The sequence below is a fragment of the Mytilus trossulus genome, chromosome 11, assembly GCF_036588685.1.
Source record: "Mytilus trossulus isolate FHL-02 chromosome 11, PNRI_Mtr1.1.1.hap1, whole genome shotgun sequence".
NCBI classification, from domain to species: Eukaryota; Metazoa; Mollusca; class Bivalvia; order Mytilida; family Mytilidae; genus Mytilus; species Mytilus trossulus.
Window position 1 is genome coordinate 29,104,282 of NC_086383.1, and position 14,643 is coordinate 29,118,924.

Here is a 14,643-nt window from a genome sequence, read left to right on the forward strand (position 1 = left end):
TGAAAACAACTTCTCTATATGCGTTGCCAATTACTTCATTTGGAAAACTGCAGTCGGCCTCTGAAAAAGAAAAATTCTAAGCAAGTCACTAGAATAAAAAAAAAGATTATTAGAAAAAAAACTGTATTGAAAGGCTCAATTTGAATGAGCAATTTGATTCAAATGCTTTCTCATATTTTGATTTTAAAGGCTTGTTTAATACAAGAGACAAATAGTGAAAACAAACAACGAGGCGATATTCGACCATATCGGTTGTTTTAAGACGTTTAGCTTTCTTCTGACATATCGCGATTGTCTAAAGCATTGTCATTATCTACGGAAAAAATAGTTGAGTTGTTAATTTATACAAGTAAGTGATTAATCTCACAAAACAAAAATCTAATAATTATTTTACACTGATACAAAAATGTAAGTATCAATTCAAAAAATATTGATGGCGTAATCGGGAATCAAGAAAAGAATCTTAGACTTATACTTTAGCTATGAATTTGAAGATTAACAATTTAATGAAGTAAAAACGTATGGTAACCGTTATTGTATAAAGTTTCCCAACTGATAATAACTGTACGAGATAAAGCGAGGGTATAAACGATAAGTGAAAGAGCCAAGGAAAGTTATGTTCAGAATCATAAGCCGAAAGCCAAATGACGTTGCTACCAAAAGCTAGAAGCTCTCAGGAGAATGCATCGCTCACCTTGGTACATATGCACAGATAACAAATGACATTTTCTAACAAATTAGACGAGAATAAAATTCAACACAAAACTCTTGGTGTTGATCAACTTGTAAAATGCTCATTATTCAGTCCGTTTAGTCTCTCTCTATCTTCATTAGTTTTTCATTTAAACGATATAGAGCGTATGATTCTCATTTAAGGACAATTAATCATGTGAAGGGTGACAGTCTACCTACTATATAGACAAAGCGAACTTGCCTTTATTATAATGGTTGTGATTTTAAATATCTACTTACCTTAAAAAAATATCATACAAGGTAAAACGCCAAAAATAGTAAAATACTTCAATAAAGGGCAATAGTTCCAAGAAGGTGTCGTCGGACAATTTCCGTCATATTGTCCTACTAAAAGGTTGTCCAGCTGATCAGTTTTGCTTAATAAGTTTTCCTTCTATCAATTATAGTAATTAAGATATACAGAAATTTCACAAAATATTGACAAACACTTTAATTTAGAAGCCACTGTCGATGTTGACCTTGAGACTGATTTAGAGTCATCATGAAAACAGACAAAACTGAAACGACGGACGCTAAGTGATAAGAAATATCATTCAGACCTTCGGGCCATGTGAACTTCTAACAAAAAAATAACGAAACTATATGCAACTGTTACATGAATATTCATTGAGTTTCTAATATCTTTAAACATATGCAATAAATAAGATTACTGAAAATTACCCACTAACATTTTAAGGTAAATAACTTAGGCTCTGCAATTTTTAGATATTGACCAAATGCATAAAACAGAAAAGTTGACCATTCTTCTTATTTAAAAACATACCTGCACCGACTATAAGGCTTGATACAAAAAACCACAGCATCTTCGTTTCAAATAGAATCGATACACTGTTGCTAAAGAACTGTGTTCATGTTTTATGCTGATCTTCTAACGTAACATCTGTTTAACTTTTTCCTTTTGAATCTAATTAAATCACACACTTATTCTTTGTTTTACAGATACTAAAAAGAAAACCGTAAGTAGTAAAATACGCATTTTTGTATTCCTTTGTTAGATTATTTTTGATACAATGATCAAAAACCTATTTGTAGCACTACCAACATCTTACAATTAGCATACGGTTACTTAAAAAGATAACAGTTACTTGTTAAGTTCATATTTTTGTATTCCTTTTTTATATTCTTTTGTTAGATTATGTTTAATGCAATGATCAAACAAACTATTCGTAGGACTATCATCAGCTTATAATTACTAATATTACAAAAACTCATGGAGCATGTTCTAAAAATATTGAAATGTTCAAATTGTTGCTTTGATCGTATGCTTCTTGGATTTTGAATATTCAAAAAAATTCATACAATTAATTTTAAAGGAGGATATTCAAGAAAGGGAAATAGTGAAATAATATATCGCTTTTAGCAGCCAGTAAGGACTTTTTTCAAAATAAGCTAGGAACATTGATGATGAATTATTCACTTTATTTTTGGTTATTTTATTTACAATGGATACCCTTGTAGACAACAAGGGTATGGTAGCAGTGGACGGCAATATCGCAAACACCCAAATAATAACCTGTTAGGGCACTGAATAGCAGGCTTTTTTGTAAACCTTGTTTTCTGGAATACAGAATATTTATATGGTGCAGCAAAGATTGGAGTTTACAAAATCAGTAAACTCAAGATTTGTATTATGAAATCACATTTTATAACCCGTTGTTATAGAAAATAAACTTGTCTACAAAAGAAACGATAAACTACTTTGAAATAAAATTTATCAAAAATTATTGAATATAAAACAAAATGAGATACACTATTTTAAAAAGGTTTCATTTGCAATGTATGCACATGTAAAAATGAAAATCAAAACTCGTCGGAAAGTACTGAAATTCCGTTTAAACGATTCTAGGGTTCACATTTTTTGCGGAAAGTTGAATATTTTTTAAAGTACTAAATACATTTAAAATTTGTTAAAAAATATTCAATATGTTAATTAAGTTGTGTTCGTGTTGTAAATAATGGGTTGAAATAATGTTTTTCAAATTTTTTGGGAAAAAATTGTTTTTTTAAATCTCAAAAAATCTTCGTAATAAATTATTGCACCAAGTCAGATTAATAACAGTTGTTTTACATTCGTTCATGATCAATGGGTTTAAGGTTTAGATATTTATAGTTAAAAATAAAAAATAAAATCATTTTCGTCTCAAACAAATGCTTTAGATATGAAAACAACACACAGTAAATTTTAAATCTTTCGGATTAGTTTAAAGATTATTTGTGACCACTTTTTGAATAATACTTTACACATACTGTCGATGTTAATTCAATTGATAATGTATACATTCAAACGTGTCTCGTGGGGCCAAACTTTGTTTCACAATAAACGAACAAACTGTGTGATTTTTAAAAAAACAAATAGAAATATCTAAACCTCAAACCCATTGATCATGAACGAATGAAAAACAACTGTCATTTACCTGACTTGGTACAATAAATTGTTATGTAGAAAATGGTGAAAAAGAACTGGTTTTACAGTTAGCTAGTCTAAGACATTTGATTTGAATGACAATCGCATAAAGGTACATTATAATGACAACGGTGTGTGAGCAAAACATATTCCTATAAGACATAAGACAAATCAAGAATTATAAATATCCCAAGAATAAAGATGTGCTTTTCCGATTTGAATAAGTTTTGCTCTACAGTCTTGCTTCCAAACCAAAACTTGGTATATACGTGAGAATTAAGCAAAGGTTTTCAATAATTTGTGATAACAACATCCCTTACTTAATTATATACCAGTAATACATGAATAACGCTCATTGAAATCCAATAAACTTCCCATCAGACACGGAGAGTTCGGATATAAATACCGTTAGATGGTGGCAAAGGAGCATCCTCGTCATAAAATTAAAAATTGGGAAAGACAAAAATAAAAATTGTCCCTCTTGTCGTAAAATTGTTTTAAGTGTGCAGTGGCACAACACTTACAAATGTAGCATAAAGTGTATATATTAAAGTCATATATAACGAGAGACCGGTGAAAAATAATGTTATCCAATTATTGAACCATGCATACATATATCATAAACTTAGTCTTCTGTGCACGATTTTATAATTTTTTTCGCATAAATTTCGTATAATCGTCATTTTATTTTTCAATCGGTCAGTTTTGTTGTGAAAGAATGCAATTCGTGTTTAAAACCCGTAGTTTAACGATTGTCACGCGTTTGTAAACAATCAACAAAACATAATTGATATTGAGAACGTGTTTTTCATGTACAATCAGATAATAGCGTATTTCAGTGACAGACCCATGCGTATTGCGATCATAGGATTACGAGGAGGGTCACGCTAATGTCACTTTACATACGCAAAATATGTCAACGAATTGCGTCCTTGATACAAGCAATTAACAAAAAGTGAACTTCTTCTGAATGTGGACAAATTAAGCAATTTTCTTTAGCAAAGAGTATATGTACATCAGTTTAATAATAAAAACTATTAACTTTGTTATAAAAAAAAACCATATGCCTCATTTCTTTTTAATTTGAGGTTTCGTATGACTTTAATAGATTGCCATCATACGCGTTTCGTAAATTGATGTGAAATCAGATTTCTAATATCTGAATACCCGAAGATGTGGGTTGTTGCAAAATAGAGAATAATGGAGAAGAGAAGAAAACAGTAAAATAAATACCAAGAATAAAGGTAAATGGGCAAAAAATGAAAAAGTTCATAATAATGAGTAATAGAAATCTTAAGAATAGAGAATTAGGGTCAAAATAAATGAATAACAGAGAAAAAAAAGATTTAGAAGTGTAAAGAATAAAGAAATAAAGTGCCCCTTCCTCCAAACGCTGATACAATGATAGCATGATGCCATCTCACTTCTTTCAAGTTTGTATTCGTTTTTCGAGAAAATGAAATTGTAAAACTAATATAATGATGCACGCTTTATGAACAAAGAAACTACTCATTCAACCGTAAAATGTACTACAACAGCTTTCTTTTTTAAGTGTTATATTCATCATAGACGACATATTTCTAGATCAGTATACGTGTATTGATATATGCGTGAAATCTTCCTTTTCATCCTTTGATCATTTACATGAAAAAATGTCTAATAAATCATAAACCACTTATGTACTTTAAATGTCTCTTTTCTTAAGATCTTATGAATAATATTTCTACTACCTTTATATCAATTTGTAAGTTTCAGTCAACCATTCAGCGGAAATAGACAGAACAAGACTTCTGTCTTGCCATAAATATCTATGTACTTTTTAAACCAAAATGTTGATTGCTTATAGATCTGATAAAAAATATTTAGTCAAGTTTTTAATAAATTACATGAAAATTAAAAAAAAATCGAATGAAATGGTCAGAAACGTACTTCTCTTTTCCCATAAATAACCAAATCACAAATTAACATTTTTGATAAAATGACGTTTTTCTGATAATGTTATGAATAATATGTCAACTGTATCTATATAACAATATAGTTATCGAAGGTCCAAGATTATAATGTAATCCGTCAGACGCGCGTTTCGTCTACATAAGACTCATCAATGAAGATCAGATCAAAAAAGTTATATAGCTCAACAAGTAAAAACTTTAAGATGAAGAGCATTGAGGACACAAAATTCCATAAAATTTGAATTATTAATATTGATAACAATCCAGAGGAAATATCCAGGAATAGACTAAGTGGTTGATGTAGGGCTGGTTACAAGAAGTACAAAATAGAGGGCAAGTTGTGCTATAGAATTGAAGGCCAAAAAGGAGAACTGAGAATACTACGGTGATACAATATTAAAAATAAAGAGAATATTTGTAACAATTTAAAAAAGTGTCTTAAAGTTGGAGCTCAGTATTTTTTGCTATTTTACTTTATTCAGCTGCATTGTTTATACATTTTTACAGTGTTATCTGTTCTTTATTCAACTCCCGCGGTTACTTTTCATTACTCATGCCGTTAATTTTTACCACAACCGCGTTTACATTTTACTACTCCGGCCGTTACTTTTCATTACTCATGTCGTTAATTTTCACAACAACCAACGTTTCTTTGTACAACTCCGGCCGCTATTCTTTCATTACTCCCGCCGTTAATTTTCAGCACAAACTCCGTTACCCTTTTACTACAACCGCCGTTACTTTATTACCCTCGCCGTTATTTTTCACCACAATCTCCGTGACCTTTTACTACTAAATCCGTTACTTTTCAAATCTGTTTTGATTATTTACATATGTATAGTACTATGATAGTGCTGAACATGATTCTTATTTACGGTGTTTCATGTATGTACAACTATACCGTACCTACTATCTCCTTTTAAATAGTTATACATCGTTGGCTTTCAATTGGGGTATCATATGAGCGTCATAACTGAGGTAAATTTTTAAAAAAACGCTTCAAAGATAACACACATTTACAATTCACGTTTTCAATACACATTTGTGATTTACATAATCATTATGCTTGACCTTTCCCGTAATATAGGGTGATATACCTCTTTATTTATATATCTAGGTGACGATCCATAATCAATAAATCTACTACTTTGCTGACTTCAGACGCAAAGTGGATCAACGTAAGTAATAATATTATTTGAAATTGTACTCTTCCCTAATATTTTGGTTGCATTTGCTGATTTCGTGCTTATCAAATATTTATTTTATTTCCACTGCAGGATGAAATTCAAAACATTTAACAAGTCAAAAGGGTATGATCACTCGCTAATAATTATTCATGCATGTAGACCTACTTATAGTATAGTATAGTATAGTATACTGTGAATTCATTAATATTCTTTGGAAACTAATTTCTATGTATTCCGTTTAAAATGGGAACCACGAAATCAAATGATCACGGTAATACAGATTTTATATAGAAATGTATGCAGAATTTTTCAAAACAACGAATATGCAAGTTTTTGTCAATCCACGAAAATAAAAGAATCCATTGTCGACAGATACGTTAACATAGTAATATGTGTAACATGTGTAAGTAGTATCTTGAGATGTACCGGATCAGCCATTGAAATAGCAGCACAAAGACACTATTAATAAAATGCGTCTATAACAGAACGATCTTTCTTACACGGACGCCCGATCGTTATAATGAAAAACAAAAAATCTGTTTAAAAAACACAAGACACCAAGAGTTTCAAGCGTTGAAGTGAAAATTATTTCCTTTTTTACGGACGCACTCACAAGTTGTTGACTGTTATAGAATATCAAAACAATCTTGTACTCTTTCCCCGAATATAAAACAATGTAAGGGAGGGGCGAAAGTTACAAGGGAAACAATCAAACTCATAAATCGAAAATAAACTGACAACGCCATGGCTTAAAATTAAAAAAAAAACCAGACAAATAATAGTACACAAGACACAACATAGAAAACTAAATACTGAGCAACACGAACCCCACCAAATACTAAGGGTTATCTCAGGTGCTCCGGCAGAGTAATATGATATGATTATCACATAGTTGTCCCCAGGCTATCAACGTTTTATTGTTTATTGGTAGTCGTAATGGATACACAAAAAAGGTTTGTTTGATGTATCGATACGTGGTGTTAAACGCCACTTTCAACATTAAATGCTATTTTCAGCGGATAGGTTTATTGTGGAAGAATCTGAAATGTTCCGAGAGAACCACCGACTTTCGGCATGAAAAGTGGAAATCCTAAAAAAAAATAGATTGAACTTGAATATGTAAACAACATGTTATAAGTTGCATGCGTCCCAAGCGCTTCTCTAGATTTAAATTCATCAGGAACGGTCAAAGTCGAAAAAACATAATCTTAAAGACCTCAGTATTGACTGGCTAGTGATATCAATGTAGATCTGAGAACACTAGACCCCACACTTAAGAAATATCATGTTGATTACCATCAACTATTGAAAATCAATTAAGTTAATCGACTAAGTTATTTTGATTAATTTATTCAATCTTAAATGAGTAAGTACCTTTACTGATTAGAAATTGTTACATACATTTGAAGTCAATTGAATTATGATTTCACACCTTCGACAACCATAACAGTGGTTATGGTCGCAGACATATGCAATACCGGTCAACCTACATGACCTTATCATAAAAGCGGTATAATAGATGTCAATAAAAACTTTTGAATGAAAAATAAATGTCAATAAAAACTATTCAATAAATAAATAATTAGCAGCATCCCCTTTTTCAGCTCACCTGGCCCACAGGGTAAAGTGAACGTTTTTATCACCTGGCATCACGCCGTCAGTAAATTTTTTTTTTAAATCTCCTCTTTAATTACTAAACCAAATTTAACCAAAGTAAGCCACAATCATCATTAGGGTATCTACTTTAAAACTTATGTCCGTTGCCCCAGGAAATCCATCCAAGATAGCTGCCATGGCTAAAAATAGAACATAGGGATAAATGTTGATTTTGGCTCATATATAACCATTGAATTTAGAGCAAATCGGACTGAATAAAATTGTTTATCAATTCAAGATCTATCTGCCCGGAAATTTTCCGATGAATCAGACAATCCATTGTTTGGTTGCTGCCTTTGAATTGGTAATTTTAAGGAATTTTAGCAGATTTTGGTTATAATCTTTGATATTATTATATATAGAGATAAAATGTGAACAGCTGTAATGTTCAGCAAAGTAAGATTTACAAATAAGTCTGCATCACCAAAATTGTCAGTTGAACCCTGAAGGAGTTATTGCCCATTATAGCATTTATTTTTACAATTTTACGTAATCTTTTTAATCTTTTACACAAAACTTCTCCTCTGAAACTTCTGGGACAAATTTGGCAAAACTTGGCCACAATCATCACTAAAGTATATAGTTTAAAAATTGTGTCTGATGACCCTGCCTGCCAGTCAAGATGGCCAACATGGCCAAACATAGAACATAGGGGTATAATGCAGTTTTTGGCTTATATCTCTGCAACCAAAGCATTTAGAGCAAATATGACGAGTATAGCATTGTTCATTAGGTCAAAATATATCTGTCCTTAACTTTTCAAACCAATCAGACAACCCGTTGATTGCTGCTCCTGAATTGGTAATTTTAAGAAAAACAAATAGCTTTTTGTTATTATCTTTAACATTATTATAGAAAGAGATAAACTGTTATTAGCAATAATGTACAGTAAAGTAGGACCTACAAACAAGTCAACATGATCAAAACGAGTTTCTGCCCTTTACAGTCAAAATGTTGACGAGACGTATTATGTTATACAAATGGCCGGTGTCCGTCAGTCCGTCTGTCTGTCTGTCCGGCGTAAACATGTCGCACCGTAACTTGAGAACGACTTATCCAAATTCCATGAAACTTATTATAGTTGTTTCTTATGATGGTCAAATGATCTGTATACCTTTTGATGAAAATACGATTCAAACTTTTTGAGTTACGGCACTTTGTAACTACATTTTTTTTTTTGTAAACCAGGGGTGTGTTATTTTTTCACATGTCGCACCGTATATCAAAAAGTATTTTTGATTATGGCTTAAAACTTTACACACTTCTTATTTATATTAATCCTAAGATCTGTATACATTTTGGTGATGATTCAAAATTTCATTTTTGAGTTATTGAGTATTTTGTAAAAAGGGAGAGGTTTTTTTAAGTGATATTTAGATTGTTTGTAAACTCAAAAGAAGGTGAGGCTATATGTCCCACCGTACCTCAAAAAGAATATATGATTGTTGCATAAAACATTCACACAAGACGACGGGCGTATCAGCTGTTTATTAACAACTTTCATCAATTTGGTATTTTTTTGTAAATTTTAACAGAACATTTTCCACTGTAACAACTGGACCAAGTTCTTTATAGATAGAGATAATTGTAAGCAGCAAGAATGTTGAGAAAAACTAGATCTACAAATATATCACTATCACCAAAACACAATTTTCTCATGAATCTATCTGACTGTGTCTTTTGTTCAATATGCACATAGACCAATGTGAGCGACACAGGTTCTTTAATTTAGAGCCTCTTGTTGACGATTTCTATAAAAAAAAAAAAAAAAAGCCCTGTGATAAAGCGTTGGTGTTCCTGGAAAATTGCTACATAAAAGTGGAAATCTCACACTCAGAAACTGGAAGTCATTTTGATTTCAAATTGCATTTCAAACGATACAGACTAACAGTGTTGTGTCTTTAGTAAGTCGATGTGTGAATTAGACCCAACTTCCGTGGAGTCCAGTATTTCCCAAGGTGACAGTAGTATACCGATGGTCAAATCTATTCAATCGATTGCAAAGAGACGGATCAAGGATTACAAAAAAAAACGAAGGACGCGTATTTATTTCAAATGATCTGCGACCGTTTGGGTCAACAGGGCAAGTGTCTTGTGCATGCATCATCCACCACCACAATCGGGCATAGGGCGCAATCGGTTAAAAAAGTAAATATCATGAAATCATCATGTTTGATAAAGAATAAAACCGTAAAGGATAATTCTAGCTCCTTTTCATTTCTTGTTTTTACTTATCAGTGTGAAAATTGAAATTTTAAAAAGAACAAGATGTTTTGAATTGTCTAAAATTATTATGGTTAGTGTTTACATGTAACTGTATCTTGACAGATTGAAAACAAAGAACTTTGTAACTTAAACTGTACAAGTTACCACAATGAACAGCAGCCTAATAAGATGTCAAAGGGTGACAAAAGAAGACTATGAAAAAGTTATGGCTATATATCCCTCATCTGAGATAGCTTATGGCGGTGATTATCTTCCTGATTATTTCCATATGCTGATAGATATGCCAAACAACGAGATGTATGCTGCTGTCATCGAAGATAAATTTGTATGAATATATTTTAATTTCAAGAACCAACATATTCAAAAATTAAAAACAGTTTCTTTCTTGCAAGAGATAGAAGACACATACCCAGTATATGTATTCCGTTGTATTAGTTTTTTTTTATTTATTTAATTGCAAACAATGTTTTGTTGTGTGCTTGTTCATTCTGTATAGGCTAGAGGTATAGGGGAGGGTTGTGATCTCATGGAACATGTGATCTCATAGAACATGTTTATGTGTTACATATTTGTTTTTCGTTCATTTTTTTACATAAATAAGGCCGTTAGTTTTTTCTCGCTTGAATTGTTTTACATTGTCTTATCAAGGCCTTTTATAGCTGACTATATGCGATATGGACTTTGCTCATTGTTGAAGGCCGTACGGTGACCTATAACTGTTAATGTTTGTGTCATGTTGGTCTTTCGTAGATAGTTGTCTCATTGGCAATCATACCACATCATCTTTTTTATATTGACCCTAATACATGTTTGCGCCTGTCCCAAGTCAGGTACTACTTGCCTTTGTTAGCGTGGTATGATTTTTGATTTTTGGTTAATGTGTTTTAGAGTTTTGTGTGATGTCCATTTTCATTGAACTATTACACACGTTTGTGTATGGGCAAGCGGAAGCCTGCCTCCTGTTGCTGAATTTTGTTCGCTGTGCTGAAGACCAATTGGTGGCTTTCGGCTGTTTATTGCTAATTGGTCGGTAACTTGTCTGATTGACTGTTTCCGAATTTACATTTCAGTTTTAAAATTTAAAAAAGAGACAGAAGATATTGAAGGAAGAATCCAAAAAGTCGATGAGAAACAATAAAAAAAAATCATGACAAAAACGAAAAAAACGACTTAAAGACAAACACTATTCTGCAAACCTCTACGTCCAAAATTAACGACTGACCCACCAAAAAACCGGGGTTATCGAGGGTATCCTACGCCAAACCCATGTAAAAAATAGATTATATATTTCTCTATAAGCATGAACTGGTTTGCTACGTCATGACAAAATTGTGTATTTCATAACTTGACCGGATTGTTATAAATGTAGATTAGGTATATTATATTTTACAAATATTCCATTTTCTCTCATCTCAATACTGATGAATTTTGTTTTGGTCATCAGTGCCTTACAGTAATGATTTTCTAGTTTTAATAACATTTCAATATTTCAGATTTAACATTTTGTCAATTTGTTCACACTGGGTATTTCAAATGAATTAATTAGGAGTTACATGGCCTGCTGACTCATCAACAATTGACAAGACAATTGCTTGGGGTCGTTTGACTTATCTTTAATTATGTTTTTAGTGGTTGACTTGTGTTTGTCTGTTCTTAAACTGATAGTTTTGTATTTATTTTTATATAAATATGAAAAAAAGTAATTTTAGAAGCCTGACATTTTAATATATGAAATATTTTGTTGATATTTAATACTCATATAAATTTCATGATATAGGTAGGATTTACTTTAATGACAACTGTAGATGATGGGGAAAGTGTTGTTACTAGGGCAGTGAGAGTCTCCAAAGAATACGCTGGTCAAGGCATTGCTGGAATAATGTTGAAATGGATGAATAAAGGAGAACCTCTTTACCGACCGGAAGTCATATGGCATAGAATTGCAGGAAATAGAATACATTCACCATTACTTCAATTGATAAACAAAGGAAAGTACAACAAAACATCAGAACACGTTAGTCTATCAAGATAGGTCAAACAGATTTTTTTTTGTCTGTTTCCTGTCTTCTAGCTGAAAAAATGGGATGGGTAGGGAAATAATACCTCAATTCATTTTTGTTTAACTAAAATATGAGTACGTAACGGATGATACTAAAAACCAATACCAAATAAGCATTACCACTGTCTGCGCTTAAAGTTATTGTAGTTTTTATAGAATGCGCTATACAACTGCCTTGTAATTATAATAATTGCGGCACAATTTAGTACAGAAGAAAGATATTTCCATAATTTTTCCTTAGAAATTGTCTGATTGACATTTATCCTACATCTCCAAATATGTTTCATATTGCTACCACACCTGCACATACCAATGTAGGTTGCATCATAATAACTTTTAGACAATACTTGAACACTCGCGGGTCCGTGACTATGACGTATGCAAGGTTGTTTTTTTTTAGTATTTGTATTGTCATATGATATGGTCATTCTGATTGTAAGATGCACAGTTGTCTGTGCTTTCAAAATCTTTCTGCTTTAACCCATGCTGGTTTTTCAACTACAATACATTGACTATAAACTAAATTTAATTTTGGTCTATTTAACCAAAATAAATAGTGGTATTGAATTGGAACAAAACATACCTGTTAAATGTACATGTAAATAGTGCACAGTAGTTTACCATAAGTATAAAACAACCACTTGCATAATTCACGGTTCTCCTAACAGAAGAGAGATTTTAAAGCAGGTAACAGGTAACTACAACCGGAAACTACATGTGACATTGATTATTGGGATCGGTATCGGATTCGACACGGAACATGTGTTAATTGAAATACTAATAATCTGTACACAATAAAGGAATATAATGATGTAACTAGTAGTATTTAAACAATAAACGAGATGTGGTATGATTTGCCAAAGGAACAACTATCTTCCAGAGTTCAAAACAAGTGGAGTAAGTAGGCAAGTAACTGGAATTCATAAGTAAACTGTATATGGTATATAAATATAATAAATACATTGCAGAACATAAGAGACAGGACAAACTTCGTCTTAATATCTTTTAACCGTTCGCAAATCATAAGTTAAGCTTTTGTCCTATACTTATAGTAAGAAATGGACTCTCGTTCACAAATGAAGTCTTTATTTGTAAACTAGGTGTTATACATCAATACTAATCTAAATCGCAATTTCCCGTTTACATATGAAAAAATACCATTAAGATTTCGTTTGTTCGAATGGCATTTCTGGATTTTCTTTCATTGGGAACACTAACCTACACATTTGAAAGACAGGGATGCGTAGATACGATGCAAAATTTGGAGCTATATGATAAAAAGAGACCTATGTATAGTAGCTAATTCATCTACTGTCACCTTTAACTGAGAGAATTGGAACCATAATGTTTGAATCACTTCTTTATTTATGTATTAGAAATGTTAAATTGTAATTAGCCATAAATGATTAAAAAAACATCTTCTTTTTTTTAATAGGACTATCGATATTATGACACACATAAAGGACCTCTACAGATAAAGTACAGTGTCATAGGTCAAGCAAATCAATCTTTAAAAGCTGAATATATTGATGTCAATCTTCTTGGTCAAGTTCTGGCATCGCCTGACCATAAGCAGTTCTTATTCCCTGAGGATGAAATAGTTGTTGATCAAGTTCCATACAGCGCCATTCAATCTAACGCTCATCTGATGGTTACAGAACGAACTACTGTTGTTGTGTCTGATTTGAATTGTCCACAAAGAACTTTACTTTCAATTAGTAATGTCAGGGAAGCATCAATTGGAATGATGATTAATTTCAACGTTTATGGCTCTCTATCTGAGAATATTAGAGAGCACCTCATTTTACACTTTGCTAAGTTTCTCTGTAAGTCAAAGAGTGACTATATATTACTTCGTTGTATATCAGGCAAAGGAATAAATTTGACACTTTTAGACATGGCGGTCAAAGAATTTGGATTTAAAAAAACAGAATTTTATGGAACAGGTTTAGTAGTCGGGAGACGAAAAATAGCATACAAACTGGAATAACCAAAAACGTCATCAAAAACAGGTTTTTTTTTACATTTTTTGTTTTGTTTTTCTTCTTCATGATCATCAGTATCAAAACATTGTATATGGCTATGTTTGGAAGTTTCCTGTAGCAGCGAGGACATTATGACATTGCTTTCCAATCAATATGACTGAGGGCAATGTATGCTTACTGTAGTAGCGAGTACATAATGACCTTGCAATAAAATCAGTTTTATAAAGTGATCTTTTTGTAGTGGTGAGAACGTTACGACAATTCTTTAAAATACGTTTGATAGCGGTCAATCTCAGTTTCCTATAGTAGCGAGCACATTATGACCTTAGTATCGTTTTTCATTATTGTAATCAGAAAGATCTTGCTATTATATTTTATATACATATTATTAATAAAATTTACACAATCACTTTGCGTCGTT

At 31.8% G+C, this 14,643-nt stretch overlaps 1 protein-coding gene across 1 annotated transcript; it reads left to right on the top strand.

The window, feature by feature from the left end:
* Positions 1-10,326: 10,326 nt before the first annotated feature.
* Positions 10,327-14,227, top strand: LOC134689926 (histidine N-acetyltransferase-like). Its single transcript, XM_063549892.1, has 3 exons — positions 10,327-10,503; positions 11,956-12,192; positions 13,673-14,227. The coding sequence occupies exons 1-3, from the start codon at positions 10,327-10,329 to the stop codon at positions 14,225-14,227; spliced, it is 969 nt and encodes a 322-aa protein (XP_063405962.1).
* Positions 14,228-14,643: the final 416 nt, after the last annotated feature.